Source organism: Elgaria multicarinata, chromosome 21 (assembly GCF_023053635.1).
Source record: "Elgaria multicarinata webbii isolate HBS135686 ecotype San Diego chromosome 21, rElgMul1.1.pri, whole genome shotgun sequence".
In the NCBI taxonomy this organism is placed as follows: Eukaryota; Metazoa; Chordata; class Lepidosauria; order Squamata; family Anguidae; genus Elgaria; species Elgaria multicarinata.
Genome location: NC_086191.1, coordinates 4,633,234 through 4,650,583, shown reverse-complemented (window position 1 = coordinate 4,650,583; position 17,350 = coordinate 4,633,234). Strand labels below are relative to the sequence as shown.

General features: G+C 49.1%; 1 protein-coding gene across 2 annotated transcripts in view; it reads left to right on the top strand.

The window, feature by feature from the left end:
- The window catches only part of PSMD4 (proteasome 26S subunit ubiquitin receptor, non-ATPase 4), a 331,723-nt gene that overhangs the window by 308,539 nt on the left and 5,834 nt on the right, over positions 1-17,350 (top strand). Inside the window, exons 2-8 of one of the 2 annotated variants that reach the window (XM_063145734.1) lie at positions 6,661-6,692; positions 10,039-10,179; positions 10,889-11,003; positions 11,924-12,010; positions 13,185-13,253; positions 15,447-15,662; positions 15,751-15,859. In XM_063145734.1, the coding sequence (XP_063001804.1) occupies positions 6,667-6,692; positions 10,039-10,179; positions 10,889-11,003; positions 11,924-12,010; positions 13,185-13,253; positions 15,447-15,662; positions 15,751-15,859 (763 nt within the window). In that variant the 5' untranslated portion in view covers positions 6,661-6,666. Of the gene's footprint in view, positions 1-6,582; positions 6,693-10,038; positions 10,180-10,888; positions 11,004-11,923; positions 12,011-13,184; positions 13,254-15,446; positions 15,663-15,750; positions 15,860-17,350 lie in introns of those variants that run through there. The other variant, XM_063145733.1, reaches the window with a different exon arrangement.

Here is a 17,350-nt window from a genome sequence, read left to right as displayed (position 1 = left end):
TGAAGGACACTGACGGCCCGAATACCAGGAGGGCCACAATTTACCCACCTCTGTCTCCTATCATGAGCTCACCAAAGTGAAATAATTTCCATCTTCTCTCTCTCTCCTTCCGCCTCCCTTCTCTGCCTCTGGATTCCCATCTGCAACACAGCTAGAAAAGACTGGTCTACCTTACAGGGTTGCTTTATCATGGACAGGAATTGCATCAAACAGCCTTGTGTGTATGATTAAAAAAAGCTGGTGTAGCATAAAGCATGGATGCTAAAAAGAGAGATCATCCCTGGTGCTGGATAAACATGTTAAAAACTATTTTATTCTTTAAATCCAAAAATGCTCTGCTCAACATTTCTGACATACCGTCCTTCCTCAGGAGCTGAAAACAGTTGCTGTTTCCATCTGCCTTTGCCAGCCATAACTGCGGGTGAAACGTTGAACAGAGCATTTTTTGATTTAAAGAATAAAAGTTTTTAACACGTTTATCAAGCACCAGGGTTGATCTCTCTTTTTAGCATCCACGCTTATTGGTGCGTTCCCCCCCCCTACATTGGCATAGTAGCATAAAGCAGCCTTCCCCGACATGGGATCCTCCAGCTGTGTGGGACTACAACTCCCATCAGGCCAGCATGCCAAATTGCTGGGAATGATGGGAAGTGTAATCCGGCCCATCTGGAAGGCACCACACTGGGGAAAGGCTGGTGTGATTACAAGACTAGTTTGCTTGTAGGGAGGCGCAGGGCTGAATCTCCGGTGCCCTTGAAGTGTTGACCCCTTTCTCTTGGCCTGATCCACCTCATGGGGTTGTCACAGAAGGATGGGATGGGGGCCTGCTCCTGCCCTGAGCAACAAGACCTAGAAACTCCAGGGCTCAGTAGTGAGGCCAACCCATGGCATCCTGTTTTTAAGCAGTGCACCATGCAAGTTGGAGAGTTTAAAAACAGGTAAAATCCAACCTAAGTCCTATTCAGAGTAGGCCCGTTGAAATGAATGGAACTTAAATTTGTTAACTCCCATTTATTTATTTAGAATATTTATATACCGCTCCCCATTGAAAAAAATTAACTGGTCTACTCTAAGCAGCAGTTAGGTTAGATTTTACCCCAGGCTGGCATGTAGGACAATGTAGAATAGCATTTTCCCCAAAGTCCTTAAGCAATTTTGGGGGAATGATTCCCATTACCTCTGACCTTGCCCATACTATGCTGGCTGGCTGGTGGGCATTGTAGTCCCAAACATCTGGGCCCCACTGAGGTGTGACATGTCAGGGCAGGCATTTTTATTCTGCCATTTCACTTACAAGAGAACTTGAGTCTATACCAAGATATTTTTAAGAGCAAAATCACAAGAACTGAAATAAAGCCATAGGATCAGTTAAAAATGGTATTTTGTGGTGGCAAAGAAGTCCGTAAATGACATTTTTGCAATCTGGGTCCTGACACACACATGTAAACATAAACACGTTCCCTGGTTACCATCAACCATGCTTTAACCTATTTTTGTCCAGCTCCTCACAGGAAAAGCAAGTTCACAGAGTCAGACCTAGTGGTCTTTAATTCATTCACTTTCCAAGAGTGCAAATCCCATTATCGCACCACTGGCTCTGCTGGCTCAGGCTGATAGGTGTTGCTGTCCCAACATCTGTAGGGCCACTTGCCAAGGTTTTAAAAAGCAACCCCCAAGTTGTAGCATCGTATTATATGTTGACCTTTGCAGACTCCGAGAGCCAGTGTTGAGTAGTCAGGTTTCTACCAACATTCCTCACAAGGTTAAGACGTTGCCATGAACTTGTTGGGTGGGTGGTGGGGATACAATTTTATTAATTTCTAATATCAAACTCCAATATGACACAACAGACCCAAAAGTAACAAATACTTGAATTCTTTGCAATAAGCAAAGCTCAAAAAACCCTTTTATTAAATGATAGGACAAGTCAGGAAGAAGCCAAACAAATTCTACTAGTGTTAAAAACGGTTCCTTCGCACCAAAGGCCCTTAAAGTTGAGCTAGAATATCCCTCATCCCTCATGTCAGATAGGATGCAGACTTCAATCTGTGCCCATATTACTTTGCTTTGCATACATGCTACTGTTTTAATGGCCAGTACCAAATCCTGTTTTCCAGCTCAATCAACCTTGGGACTAAACTCCTATAAACCCGTGTAGCATCAAAACCAAGGTTTTACTTCATTGAACAGAAACACCATTTGAATCACTGAAACTCTTAATTCCATTTACAGGCCCTGCCCACAACCCAAGACCGCTTAAATAAAACAAGACGCAAGAAACCACAGAACACACTGCCGCAAAATTACATTTATTTGGTCTGTTCATAGCAACCTTTATTGAGCTATTTTATTTAGGCACCTACTTCTTCCGTTCTCTCCACTGCAGGTGTCACTCAAAGCCATTTCTAGGCTGTAGTCTTCTCTCAGGTCCAGCCCTTTCTTCTGTCTTTAGCCTTTCATGTGGTTTCCTTGCCTTCAAGCCTACCTCTGCTTCCTCAAACTGGACTTTCTGAAGCTCTCCAGTACCAGCTAGTATCTCCCAGTCCATCTTCTGCCTTCTCTTTTAGACGTTTTGCTCCTGCTGTCAATTCACCTTTCTTCTTCCTCCAACCCTTTATATTCCTCTTCTTCTTCGTGTCCTTCCAGCCTTCTCTCTTCTTCTCCAAGCTCCTGCCGGTCAGATTCCACCTCCAAATGGCTCAAGAGGGCTGCGGTCTGGCTTATTTATCCTCTCCTGGCCTCGGCCTCTGGCCAATAACACGTGGCCACCTCGCAAGACCCCCCTTCTATTGGTCCTTACCCAAGAACCAATAGATAGCCTTTCTGAAGAACCCCCAAACACCAATCCGTTTCACCCCTTCTAATCCCCCTGAACTGTATAAATACCAGGGATACTTTCAGGACGGCCAACAATACTGCTGGTCTCAGGCAGCATAACTAAGGCCTCTGTTAGCCGTCAAGGCCCTCAATATACATTGTGAACCTTCACAGAGCTTTGAGGCCTAAATCAGAGGTGCTTTTACCTCATGGTTTACCTCAAACTCAAATTTTTAACCATTGAACAGAACATATAACTAGCCTCTTCTGCTCTGGGCCCCCTCAGATGTCTGGCCTTCAACTCCCATCATTCCCGTCTGGGATGGCCAAATGTAAGGAATGCTGGGAGTTGTAGTCCAAAACCTCTGCAGAGAAGCTGAATATAACCAAGTCAGGGTAATTCTTAGGCCCTCATCGTTTGATATTAAACCCTCGTAGATATGGGTTCTTCTCAACTTTTATCCTACTTCATGTGGGAGCCGGAATTGTGGTTGGTTTCGTTCCTTTGCTCTCTGCACCTGGGATTTGGGTTCATTGTGGAAGCCGCTATCCCACTTTCTGGAAACCCAATTGTTGTGGGATCCTAAGTCAGGCACATCTAACCAAAACGAAAATGGCTCCCTTTAGCTACTGATGCCAAAAACGACCCAAGTGGTTTTCATTTGAGTCATCTAATCCCAGGAAGGGATCCTTTAGGAAGATAGCTCTGGTTTGGGGGGACAGTTTCATGTTTTGTAGCAATCATGAGTCCCAGAAACTATGATGATGATGCTATCGGAGGCTAAAGGGAGATACGATACAGGTGTACAAAATTATCCGTGGTGTGGGTGAAAGTGAGTAGGGATACATTTTCTCTCTCATGTTACTAGAACACAAAGGGGGTCATCCCATGAAGCTGACTTGTGGGAGATTCAGGACAAATAAAAGGGAAAATGTCTTCACACAGTGCAGAGCTGAACTCTGGAACTCACTCCCACAAGATGTAGTGATGGCCACCCATTTGGAGGGCTTGAAAAGGGAGTTGGATCAATTCCTGGAGGAGGAGGAGGCTATCCATGGCTACTAGCCCTGATGGTTGTGTGCTCTCCAATATCTGAGGCAGTAAGCCTGTGTACACCAGTTGCTGGGGAACATGGGCGGGAGGGTGCTGTTGTACCCATGTAAGGTGGATTCCTGCACTGAGCAGGGGGTTGGACTCGATGGCTTTGTAGGCCCCTTCCAACTCTGCTATTCTAGGATTCCATGTCTTGCTTCTGGGTCAACAGCTGGGTGGCCACTGTGTGAATAGTGTGTTGGACAAGATGGAGCCTTGGTCTGATCCAGCATCAGGGCTCTGATGTTCTTTATTATTAGAGATCCATGTCTGTCTGTCTGTGTGTATCATGCACACACACAATTTTATTTATTTTAAGCAAAACCCTTCGATCTGCACCTTCAGCTGTGGTATCGTTTTGCTTTAAGACTTTTAACATTTCTGTTTTGCTAGTCCCTGCGTCTTATCTCCTTTTGGATACTAACTGCATCCTTTCCTGCTCCAGAAGAAGCTGTTTAATGCGTTAAAATAAAGAAAATGAAAAGTGTGTGTGTGTGAAATAAAGAGGAAGAGAGAGGGGGGTGGAAGGAAAGGGGGTGGATTAGGGTGACCATATGAAAAGGAGGACAGGGCTCCTGTACCTTTAACAGTTACATAGACAAGGGAATGTCAGCAGGTGTCATTTGTATGCATATTGCACCTGGTGAAATTTCCTCTTCATCACAACAGTTAAAGCTGCAGGAGCTATACTGCAGCTAAACTGTGACCAGATTTAAAAGAGGGCAGGGCACCTGCAGCTTGAACTGTTGTGATGAAGAGGAAATTTCTCCAGGTTCCCCATATATACAAATGACACCTGCTCAAATTCCCTTTTCAATGCAACTGTTAAAGATAGAGGAGCCCTGTCCTCCTTTTCATAGGGTCACCCTAGGTGGATGGAAAAGAGAGGAAGGAAGGAAAGGAAAGGAAAGAGAGAGGGGGAAGGAAGAGTGAGAGAGAGAAGGAAGGGGAAGGAAGGAAAGAAAAGAGAGATAGAGGAAGGATGGAAGGAAGGAAAAGAGAGAGGGGGAAGGAAGAGGGAGAGGGAGAAGGAAGGGGAAGGAAGGAAAGGGGGTGGAAGGAAAAGAGGGAGGAAGGAAAGGGGGTGGATGGAAAAGAGGGAGGAAGGAAAGGAAAGGAAAGAGAGAGGGGGAAGGAAGAGTGAGAGAGAGAAGGAAGGGGAAGGAAGGAAAAGGGGTGGAAGGAAAAGAGGGAGGAAGGAAAGGAAAGAGAGAGGGGGAAGGAAGAGTGAGAGAGAGAAGGAAGGGGAAGGAAGGAAAGAAAAGAGAGATAGAGGAAGGATGGAAGGAAGGAAAAGAGAGAGGGGGAAGGAAGAGGGAGAGGGAGAAGGAAGGGGAAGGAAGGAAAGGGGGTGGAAGGAAAAGAGGGAGGAAGGAAAGGGGGTGGATGGAAAAGAGGGAGGAAGGAAAGGAAAGGAAAGAGAGAGGGGGAAGGAAGAGTGAGAGAGAGAAGGAAGGGGAAGGAAGGAAAAGGGGTGGAAGGAAAAGAGGGAGGAAGGAAAGGAAAGAGAGAGGGGGAAGGAAGAGTGAGAGAGAGAAGGAAGGGGAAGGAAGGAAAGAAAAGAGAGATAGAGGAAGGATGGAAGGAAGGAAAAGAGAGAGGGGGAAGGAAGAGGGAGAGGGAGAAGGAAGGGGAAGGAAGGAAAGGGGGTGGAAGGAAAAGAGGGAGGAAGGAAAGGGGGTGGATGGAAAAGAGGGAGGAAGGAAAGGAAAGGAAAGAGAGAGGGGGAAGGAAGAGTGAGAGAGAGAAGGAAGGGGAAGGAAGGAAAAGGGGTGGAAGGAAAAGAGGGAGGAAGGAAAGGAAAGAGAGAGGGGGAAGGAAGAGTGAGAGAGAGAAGGAAGGGGAAGGAAGGAAAGAAAAGAGAGATAGAGGAAGGATGGAAGGAAGGAAAAGAGAGAGGGGGAAGGAAGAGGGAGAGGGAGAAGGAAGGGGAAGGAAGGAAAGGGGGTGGAAGGAAAAGAGGGAGGAAGGAAAGGGGGTGGATGGAAAAGAGGGAGGAAGGAAAGGAAAGGAAAGAGAGAGGGGGAAGGAAGAGTGAGAGAGAGAAGGAAGGGGAAGGAAGGAAAAGGGGTGGAAGGAAAAGAGGGAGGAAGGAAAGGAAAGAGAGAGGGGGAAGGAAGAGTGAGAGAGAGAAGGAAGGGGAAGGAAGGAAAGAAAAGAGAGATAGAGGAAGGATGGAAGGAAGGAAAAGAGAGAGGGGGAAGGAAGAGGGAGAGGGAGAAGGAAGGGGAAGGAAGGAAAGGGGGTGGAAGGAAAAGAGAGGGAGAAGGAAGGGGAAAGAGAGATAGAGGAAGGATGGAAGGAAGGAAAAGAGAGGGGGAAGGAAGAGTGAGAGAGAGGAAGAAAGAAAGGAGGGAGGAAGAGGAAGGAAGGACAGAAGAGCGAGTAAGGTAGGAAGGAAGGGCAGAAAGAGGGGCAGAAAGAAGCGAGAGAGAGGGAGGATGGCAAGGAGGAGGAGAGAGAGGGAGAAAGGGAGGGAGGGACGACAAACAGAAAGCCGGAAGCGTGCTCAGAGTCCGCCTCCCCGGCTTCTTCCTGGAGACCCGGCAGGAAGCGGGAACTACGCCTCCCGTGGGCCTCCGCGCGCGCCGGCCGGCCTGCCAAGAAGGGCCCCGCTGATTGGGCGAGCCCGGGCGGCCAGTCGGGCGAGAGGGAGCGTCAGAGCGGAGCAGGCAGAGGAAGGCGAGAAGGCAGGAGGCGGCCGCCGTGGTGTGTCCGGGGGCTGCTGGTGCCGGTGCCGAGGGGAAGCGGCCACGATGGTGTTGGAGAGCACCATGGTCTGGTGAGCGAGGGGGGGGGGAGGGGAGGCGGTCTCTGGGGGGGAGGGGAGGAGGAGATGCTGGGGGGGGAGGGGCGGAGGTTTCCCTGAGTCATGCTTGGGCCTAGTGGGGGGAGGGGAATGGGGGGGGCTTCTTTCGCGGGGTGGGGGGAGGGTCATGGGAGGGGGAGGGGAGGGGTGCCAAAGGGTTTGGGGGGGAGACTGCGCCGATTCCGGGGGGACAGGAGCAGGGAGGGGGGGCTGAAGGGAGAGTTTGGGGGGGCTAAAGGGGGAGGTTTGGGGGGGCTGCTCGGGGGGCGCCGATGGCCCCAGGGGGAGATTTTGAGGAGCGACGGAGTGCGTTGAAGAGGAGAGGAAGTGGGGGAGGTAAGAGGGGGAGGGGCTGGGGGGGCTAAAAGAGGGAGGGTTTGGGGGGCTCCTGGGTGGGTTGAGTGTCGGGGGGCAAAGGGAGGGGCTGGGGTGCAAATGAATAGATCTAAGGAGAGGAACTGGGTGTTAAAGCAGGACACGTGGGGTGGGGGGACCTACAGGCATTGGGGAGGGTTTTTGGGGGGGGCAAGGTGACACCCGCGGGGGCTCCGGTTTGCAGCGTTGGAGACCACCGGCTGGGCGTGGAGCAAAGCCCATCATCCTGCTCCCAGGGGGTGGGTGGGCCACTGGCGGTCCTGCAAGTCCCATCCGCCTTCGCCAGCAGCTGAGGGTGATGGGAATGGCAGGCTGGAACACCTGGAGGGCCACAAGCAGCCCACCCCGTCTGCGTGGCTTGCTGGTCGTGACGGCTCCACGTTCAAGGACTTCTAGATACCGGTGGGGTGTGCTTGTGTGTGTGTCAGGGGCTGTTCTTCACACCCGGCTTGTGGCCTGCCCAGTTGGACCCCTGCTCGGCGGCCGACAGAAGCAGAGTGCTGGACTAGGTTGCCCCACTTCAGTCTGAGCTAGCAAAGCTTAGAAGGTTTTATTAGCCATTATACTTAGGGAGTCGAACCTCCAGTTACAGCTGCAGCCTACCTTTGAATGCCAGTTGTTGGGGGACACTGGCGGGAGAGAGCTCTTGCCCTCCTGTCCTGAGCCCTTGAGCCCCATTTTTGATGGGAAGATGGAATATATAATATATATTTAATACCGTATTTCTTCGATTGTAAGACACCATTGATTGTAAGACGCACACTAATTTCAGTACCACCAACAGAAAAACACACACAACTAAGACACACCCGTGATTCTAAGACGCACCCCATTTTTAGAGATGTTTATATGGGGAAAAAAGTGTGTCTTAGAACCAACGAAATAGGGTGATAATTGAATAAACAAATAGGAATGGCCTTTAAGCACCTGTTTTGCCCCTGCAAAACTTTTGGTAAACTTAATGCATTCTTAGTATCCCCGTCCAAATGATTCTTAAAAGCGCCCTCACTTTGTGGGCCCGATTTTTTTCTTTCTTTTCCAAATGATGCCACCGCAAATTTTCCAAGCCTTGTTCTCAACCATAGATGGGGGAGGGGGAGACAGGTTGCTCCCCTAATTAAATAAATCAGGGCCCAGGATTTCATGTGTCTGTGTTTTTCTCTGCCATTTTGGGCGCTAAATCCACCAAACTGCATTTGCTCAAGCTTTCTTTTTATTACTTTGGCTCGTTAGCCTCTTTCTTCATAGAATTGCAGAGTTTTAAGGAGGCTATAAGGCCATCTAGTCCAACCCCCTGCTCAATGCAGGAACCCACTTTAAAGCATCCCTGACAGTTAGCTGTCCAGCTGCCTCCTGAATGCCTCTAGTGTGGGAGAGCCCACAACCTCCCTAAGTAACTGATTCCATTGTCATACTGCTCTAACCGTCAGGAAGGTTTTCCTGATGTCCAGCTGGAATCTGGCTTCCTGTAACTTGAGCCCGTTATTCCGTGTCCTGCACCCTGGGAGGATTGAGAAGAGATCCCGGCCCTCCTCTGTGTGACAACCTTTCAAGGTCTTGAAGAGGGCTATCCTGTCTCCCCTCAATCTTCTCTTCTCTAGGCTAAACAGGCCCAGTTCTTTCAATCTCTTCCATAGGGCTTTGTTTCCAGACCCCTGATCATCCTCGTTGCTCCCCTCCAGCTTGTCTGCATCCTTCTTGAAGTGTGGTGCCCAGAACTGGACACAATACTCAAGATGAGGCCTAACCAGGGCCGAATAGAGAGGAACAAATACCTCACGCAGTATGGAAGATTTGTTAGACTGTAAACTCATTGGGGCGGAGACTTCTCAATGCTCTGTACGTGGAATGCAGCTATGTGTTAAATCACGTGTCAAAACCCAGAATCCAGTTTTTAAGGGTGGGATTCCTTCTGCCATTGGAGACAACAAAATGGATTTAAAATGTGTGTCTTTTCTTTGGGGCATAGTTGAGTTCCTCCAGGAGGGGATCTACATTACTGCTTTTAAAGCGCTTTAAAGCACTTTGAAAACGTTTTGAAAACTGTATATGCAGTGTGTCCTGGGCCTCAACCGTTGTCAAAGCTGTTATAAAGCGCTTTAAAGCAGTAGTGTAGATCCTGCCCAGGTCTGTTCTCTCGGATAAGAAGGGGTGTTCGGCCAAACAGTTTGCATTTTGGACTGGCGGGGGGGGGGGGGGTTATTTGCGAAACTTTTGTAACAACAAAATTGGATGTCCCTGGCTCAAATTTCCCTTATACCAGGAATAGGTTGTGTTAGACAGCAACTGCCATGAGGCCTCGCCAACATAGCCAATGCTGAGGCATTATGGGAGTTCTGAGCCAAAACATCAGGAGGGCCACAATTTGCCCACCCCTGTCTTATATCATGAGCTCACCAAATAAGACAAATAATTTCCATCTTCTCTCTCTCCTTCCGCCTCCCTTCTCTGCCTCAGGACTCCCATCTGCAACACAGATAAAAAAGACGGGTCTACCTTACAGGGTTGCTTGTAAAGGCTGGAATGGATATCCCGTACGGGAATTGCATCGAACAGCTTTGCATGTGCGATGAAAAGCCAGTGTAGCATAAAGCAGCCTTCCCCGACGTGGGATCTTCTAGCTGTGTTGGACTCCAACTCCCATCAGACCTGGCCGGCATGCTTAATTGTCGGTGAATGATGGGATATGTAATCCAGCCGATCTGGAAGGCACCACATTGAGGGAAGGTTGTTGTAGTGATTACGAGACTATTTTGGTTGCAGGGAGGCTCAGGGCTGAATCTCCGGTGCCCTTGAAGCGTTGACTCCTTTCTCTCAGCCCGATCTACCTTGCAGGGTTGTCGCGGAAGGGTGGGATGGGGGCCTGTTCCCTGCCCCCAACTCCGTGGAGCGCACAGGATGCAAACGGGCGATCTCCGTGTCTCTCTCTCTCTCCCCCCTTCAGTGTCGACAACAGCGAGTTCATGAGGAACGGGGACTTTTTGCCGACCCGCCTCCAGGCTCAGCAGGACGCGGTCAATATCGTCTGTCACTCAAAGACCCGCAGCAATCCCGAAAACAACGTCGGCCTCATCACTTTAGCCAAGTACGTTCCAGGCAAAGGCCTCGCTTTAAAAAAGAGCGGAGCGGTGCAGCAGGGGGGTCACTGGGACACGTTGTCCAATGCATCGGAAGGGCGCTAGGCTGGGCAAGACCCCTTAACCTGACTGTGGAACGGCCTGCCGGAGGAGATTCGTCAGCTTAAAGCTCTCTCAGAGTTTAAGACAGCCGTAAAGACTAGCCTCTTCCAGCAGGCCTACCCAGAGGAATTATAAAGCTAAGAAATTTAAGATGCTGTGCTTGTAATTTTAATATTGTATTCGTTTTATATGCTCTTTTAACTAATGTTATGGATTATGTTGTGGTTGGTGTCGATCCAGAGGGAGAGGCGGGTAATAAATAAATATATTATTATTGTTATTGTTATTAACCGGGCTGTCAAGCTGAGTCTTTCAGGAGAGAAAGGCAAGGCGCCCGGCCTCCTTCAAGCCCCAGATGCCCTCGGCTAGCCTTCCCCAATCTCAAAGCCTTTGAAATGGCTTGGACTACAACCCCCATCAGCCCCAGCCATGACGCAGCTCGTCGCTGGTAAGCCAGGATCCGCCCGCAATCCTGGCTTGCCCGTCATGTGCGAACGGGGCCGCTGATTCAACCACAATCCGTTTGGAGAAATGTTTCAGGGGACTTCCCTCACAGCAGCTCCTCGTTTGGAGACGCTCCACCGAGACCAACACCCCCGTGTGCGTCTCTTTCAGTAACTGCGAGGTGTTGACCACTCTGACCCCGGACACGGGCCGCATCCTGTCCAAGCTGCACTCGGTGCAGCCCAAGGGGAAGATCACCTTCTGCACAGGGATTCGCGTGGCTCACGTAAGTTGCCTCCTCTCCGTTCGCCAGCGGACGATTCTTGAATTGATCTTTAAGTTTCGGTTTTGGGTGCGGGAGTCTTCCAAACTGCATTGGTTGGGTAAATGGAGTTATTGTTTTGTTTCTTTATTTACAAAATGTGTATTCTGCCTCCATATCTGAAATGGATTCCAGAGCAGGGAACATAAGAAGCAAAGCAGTAAAAGATACAAAGTTTAAAACACCATAAAAATTACACTTTATGAAAAACAGAACGCCAATAAAAAATGTGGCTGGTCGGTTAAGGAATAGAGCTGTTTTCAGGAAGCGCCGGAAGGAATACAACGTTGGCACCTGCCTGACCTCCAAAGGCAAGGAATTCCATAGGAAGGGGGCCACCACACTGAAGGCTCTGCTCTTGGTAGACTCAAGTGGGACCATAAGTCCATGAGGAATCCACCAGGACCATGCCCTCAGTGACCAGGCACGTTGGTAGTGGAGAAGGTATCCAGACACTGGCACCAAAACAATAAACCTTACTATTCCATTGCGGCATTCTAGTTTTGGACATATCCAGTTGTTTTCTGCCCGCTCAGGCTGCTGTTTGAGTGAGTTCACTGACACACACCCTTTGGTTTCGGTTTCATTCTACTCTTGTGTTTTTTAATCTGATCCAGAAACCGGATTAGATTAAAGGGTTTGGATTGAATTATGGGCCTGTCGGGGGTCTGAAAGGCAGGGCCAACGATCCCTAAAATAAAACACAATCAACCAGAGCTGTGGACATCGGCGTCTATGTTCTGTGTTTGATAAGCCACTCTGGGATGCGAAGATCCTTCTGGCTTTTTTTTAAAAAAAAAAGCAAGGAAGAAATGAAATAAAGAGTAAATAAATTCGGAGAGGTTTTTGAGTACTCTTTGTGTAACTCGGTTCTTCTCTTCCAGTTGGCTTTGAAACACCGTCAAGGCAAGAACCACAAAATGCGTATCATTGCCTTCGTGGGGAGCCCGGTGGAGGATAACGAGAAAGACGTGAGTGATTCTCAGACCGTGGAGGCCTTCAGAGCGTCTGATATATATTTTTCCTTGGGTGCCTTTTCCGTTTTTTTTTTAAAAAACATACATTTTCTGCCCTGTCCCTTCGTGGTGGGAGCGCAATTGTACCTTTTGACCCTCGTTGCAGCCCTGTGGGGTGGGCGAAACACACACACACACACACACGCACACTGGTTGAAGGTCAAACACAGTTTCATGGCTAAGCAACGGTTTAGACCAGATCTCAATCCCAACAAGTCCAATTCTCTAGCCGCTAAAAATGTCCACCTCTGCAGGTGTGTGGAAGCTAGCGGGTGCTCCTGCTGCTGCAGTTTTAATCTTCCTTTCGCGTCAGCCATGTACCAAGCGCTGTGAAAAATCACAGAATGGTACGGGCCTCTCCGGGAGGGGCCACCTTGCAAATATTTGGGGTGGCGGGGGGGGGGGGGCGCCTCCCTGGTCTTCTGCCCAGCGTACTGTTTCTCTCGCCCTTGTTGTTTATTCGTTCAGTCACTTCCGACTCTTCGTGACTTCATGGACCAGCCCACGCCAGAGCTTTCTGTCGGCCGTCGCCACCCCTAGCTCCCCCAAGGTCAAGTCTGTCACCTCCAGAATATCATCCATCCACCTTGCCCTTGGTCGGCCCCTCTTCCTTTTGCCTTCCACTTTCCCTAGCATCAGCCTCTTCTCCAGGGTGTCCTGTCTTCTCATTATGTGGCCAAAGTACTTCAGTTTTGCCTTTAATACCCTTCCCTCAAGTGAGCAGTCTGGCTTTATTTCCTGGAGTATGGACTGGTTTGATCTTCTTGCAGTCCACGGCACTCTCAGCATTTTCCTTCAGCACCACAGTTCAAAAGCATCTCTCTTCCTTCGCTCAGCTTTCTCTCGCCCTACCTATCCTTAATCCCTGCTGCTGCCGAAAGCCTCATTCCGGGCTCCCTTGTGTTGAAATTAGTAGCTCCAGGGCCGGCCTGATCATGCAAGCAAACGACGCGATGGCCCAAGATCCCCAGCAGCACGGGAGGGGGTAGTCCTTCAGGTGCGCGAGCGACACAGACGAGTTTCCCTTTTGCCCAAATTGGCAAAACGCCCAGCATCGCTCCAAGGCCGCTGCCCCGCCTTCGTCCGGAGTCTCTTCCTTCCGGTTTGTAACGGGCTCCCTTTCTTGCAGCTGGTGAAGTTGGCCAAGCGCCTGAAGAAGGAGAAGGTGAACGTGGACATCATCAACTTCGGAGAAGAGGTGAGGCGGCTGAGCCTGGGGCAGGGACGAGGGAGACGCGTGGCCCTCCGGATGTCACAGGACTCCATCTGCCATTATCTGTCACCATTGGCTAGATTACATTTTTTGTGACGCTCTGTTCAATGTGTTATCTGCCTCCCTTGCTAGATTTACCCGTGTAATTTACCATCGGTGAAACAAGAACAATAATAATAAATTTCTTACCTGCCTCTCCCTCTGGATCAAGGCGGGGCACAACACGAATACAAAACACCACAAATACATATAATTGATTAAAAAGATTTAAACCTAATACATTATTAAAAGGCAGCACATGATTAAAAGGCATCTTAAAATTCAACTGGGGAGGCCTTCCGGAAGAGATCAGTCTTTATAGCTTTCTTAAATTCCAGAAAACTGTTAAGTTGACGAATTTCTGCCGGCAGGCCACTCCACAGTCTGGGAGCGGCAGAAGAGAAGGTCCTCTGGGTAACAGTTGTCAGCCTAGTTTTTGCTGACTGGAGTAAATTCTCCCCAGAGGACCTGAGTGTGCGGGGCGGATTGTATGGGAGAAGGCGATCCTGCAAGTAACCTGGACCCAAACCATGTAGAGCTTTAAAGGTAATAAGCAACACTTTCTACTTCGCCTGGAAACTAATTGGCAGCCAGTGAAGAGATTTTAAAGCTGGTGTAATGTGGTCAGCCGTAGGTGTGCCGTAGACAGACCATCCTGGCTGCCGTGTTTTGAACTTGTTGAAGTTTCTGGACTAGGCACAAAGGTAGCCCCATGTAGAGCGCGTTGCAGAAGTCGAGCAACTTTAAAGGTAAATCCTCTGCATGGGTAGACAGAAAAAGATGTCCTAAAACTCCCAGCATTCCCCAGCCAGCTGGCTGGGGGATGCTGGGAGTTGTAGGGCACCTTTTTCTGTCTACCCATGCATAGGATTGTACCCTAAAGAATTCTCCCTAAGCGTAGTCAATGCAATTTCCTTTGAGTCATCCATTTCTTCACCTCATACATTTTGCGCTCGACGTCATTTCCCCATATTTTCCATCCTCCTGACATCCTGGTGTGAACCGCCCAGAGAGCTCTGGCTATTGGGCGGTATAGAAATGTAATAAATAAATGAAATTGTATCTGTGTCACGAAGCCGTGAATAAATGTTAGAAGTGGACCCTTCTCTATAAACCATCTCTTCCACTGGAACACATTCAAATTTTGTCAAATTTCTACTCACACTTCTATCTTCCTGTCGGCTTTGTAATAAAAATCACAGATTTGATCCAGGAGAATCCAGTTCCCTGCAGCGTTTCTTTCCTTTTTAAAATTATTCTTGTTTCCCCCCCACCGCCTACCTATGCATAGGGTTTCACCTTTAAAGTTGTTTCACCGATCTGGCGAGGAAAGCAAACGCAAATTATACGAAGTGCCACGAAAATTGTTACCTAGCCAATAAAACAGAATATAAAAATTTACAGTAAAGGAGCATTAAAGGAGCCAGAGCTAATAAAACCAAATAATATAATAGTCCTAATAATAAAAAAAATGTTCTCCTGCAGCTTTTTTCCCTACTGTTAATGGTTTAATAAGTTTTTAGCTGTGTACGTTATTTATTATTTTATAACCTTTGGTTTTATCTGTCCAGCGCCTTGAGATCCCAACAATATGGGGCAGGATACAATTTAATAAATAATATTAGGTAAAGCTTTACTTTTAATAAGCCTCGTGTGGCGCAGAGCAGTTAAGCAGCAGTTTCTGCAGCTGAAACTCTCCCCATGGCCTGAGTTTGATCCCAGCAGAAGCTGGTTTCAGGCAGCCAGCTCGGGTCGACTCAGCCTTCCATCCTCCCGAGGTCGGTAAAATGAGTACCCAGTTAGCTGGGGGAAAGTGAATAACGGCCGGGGAAGGCAACGGCAAACCACCCCGCTATAAGGCCTGCCAAGAAAACGTCAGCGAAAGCTGGCGTCCCTCCAAGAGTCAGTAATGACTCAGTGCTTGCACGAGAGGTTCCTTTCCTTTTTTTTTACTTTTTAATTGTGCTGTGTGGCCCACCATAGCCGATGGTCAAGGCTGATGGGAATTGCAGTCCTCCAACTTCCAGAGGGCTGCATCTGTCCGGTCCCCCGTGGTCTGTGGCTCTTGAAGTTGGCAGGGATACCCTGTGGTTTCTCTCTTGTCTTTCTGAACCAGCCACCCACTTTTTCTCTTTCCAGGAAGCCAACACCGATAAGCTGACAGCCTTCATCAACACCCTGAATGGCAAAGACGGCACGGGCTCCCACCTGGTGACGGTGCCTCCAGGGCCCAGCCTTGCCGATGCCCTCATCAGCTCCCCGATCCTCGCCGGGGAGGGGGGTGCCATGCTGGGCCTGGGGGCCAGTGACTTCGAGTTCGGGGTGGACCCCAGCGCCGACCCAGAACTAGCTCTGGTAAGTGCCGCAGGCAGCAAGTGGCTGGAGAAAGAGCACGTTGAGGAGGCAGGGCCTGCATCTCATTGGCCCCCTCTTATTTCTCCAGGCCCTCCGAGTTTCGATGGAGGAGCAACGGCAGAGGCAGGAGGAGGAGGCCCGGAGAGCCGCGGCAGCATCCGCCGCTGAAGCTGGAATTCCAGCCACCGGCGGGGATGGTAAGGAAACGGCCCGGGAGGTGACCTTCCTTTCCTGAGTCAAACAGTTTTGTCATGAACCCAGTCGTGTGGGTTTCCCAGAAACTCTTTTATTTTTTATTTTTTTAATGATTTTATTTATTACTACATAAAATACAAACCAACATAACAATTAACATCCCAATACCTAACAAATTACTTGAATATATAATTATTAACATATAATACTTTATCATAACATAATCCAACATAATTCAACATAATAACAAGTGCTCCCCCTTCCCTCCAGGATCATTCCTGTTTCCAAAATCTTAAGACCTCTTCTGCTGGCGGTTTCCCACTTCCCTTAGAAAACACAAATGTTAGGAGCTGTTTCCAAATTTCCTCAAAATCGTTCGGTTTTGCTATACCTCTTCTCACTTTAATGTTACATCCCAGAAACTCTTTTAAAAACAAACCAAGCCAATCCCAAACACGAAGAAGTCATTGTAACAGCGGGCCTGTTCAGACCACGCGCTAAGCCACGGTTAGGCCATTAACCCTTTTGCAGCAAAAACGGTTCGTGACCGTCTTCAAACCGTGGCGGTTCAAAATGCTGAACCGCCGCAGGGTAGCGTGTCGTCAGAACAGGCTCAATTCGTTAAATACGGTCACACCCGTACATTATCAGTTCCTCTGCAGAGAACACCGTTAGAATATCGTCTCTCTCGTTCGGCGTCGTTCGCTGGTCTCCCGGGAAAATCTCGCGTTGAAATCTTGCTGCTTCTGTTGACGTCGGGCCAATTTTGGTTCGCGTCGAAACGTTTTCTGATGCTCTCTAGGGTGGGGCCTGCAGAACCTCAGGCCTGGGGCCCCGGTCCAGCGCTCTGGGGTTCCCCAGCTGGCAACGGCCCCTTCCCTCACCGCACCCCGTTTGCCCCCACAACTGATCATTTAATGGTTCCTAGAAGGTTCTAGAGCAGCCTTCCTCAACCTGGGGCGCTCCAGATGTGTTGGACTGCATCTCCTGGGAGGTGCAGTCCAACACATCTGGAGCGCCCCAGGTTGAGGAAGGCTGATCTAGAGCATGCTATGATACCACTCTCTGAAGTGGTGGAGGATGCTTCTTGCATCAGGGAAGCATTCCTTCGCCATTCCCTCTGGGATGGAGGTGCACGATTAGTCAGGATGTATACAACACAGTGGCTGGGGCATTCTGGGAGATGCAGTCCAACACATCTGGAGCGCCCCAGGTTGAGGAAGGCTGCTCTAGAACCTTCTAGGAACCATTAAATGATCAGTTGTGGGGGCAAACGGGGTGCGGTGAGGGAAGGGGCCGTTGCTTTCAGCCTTAAGGCGTGTTCTGACGTAGTGCCTTTATTTTACTTGTTCTTCAACATTCAAGATAACGACGATAATTTCTTACCCGCCTCTCCCTTTGGATCAAGAACGAGGGGCAACATTAGTACGGCAATTCAGCATAAATCACATGTGTAAAATTAATTAAAAGCGCCTATAAAACCAATACAATTC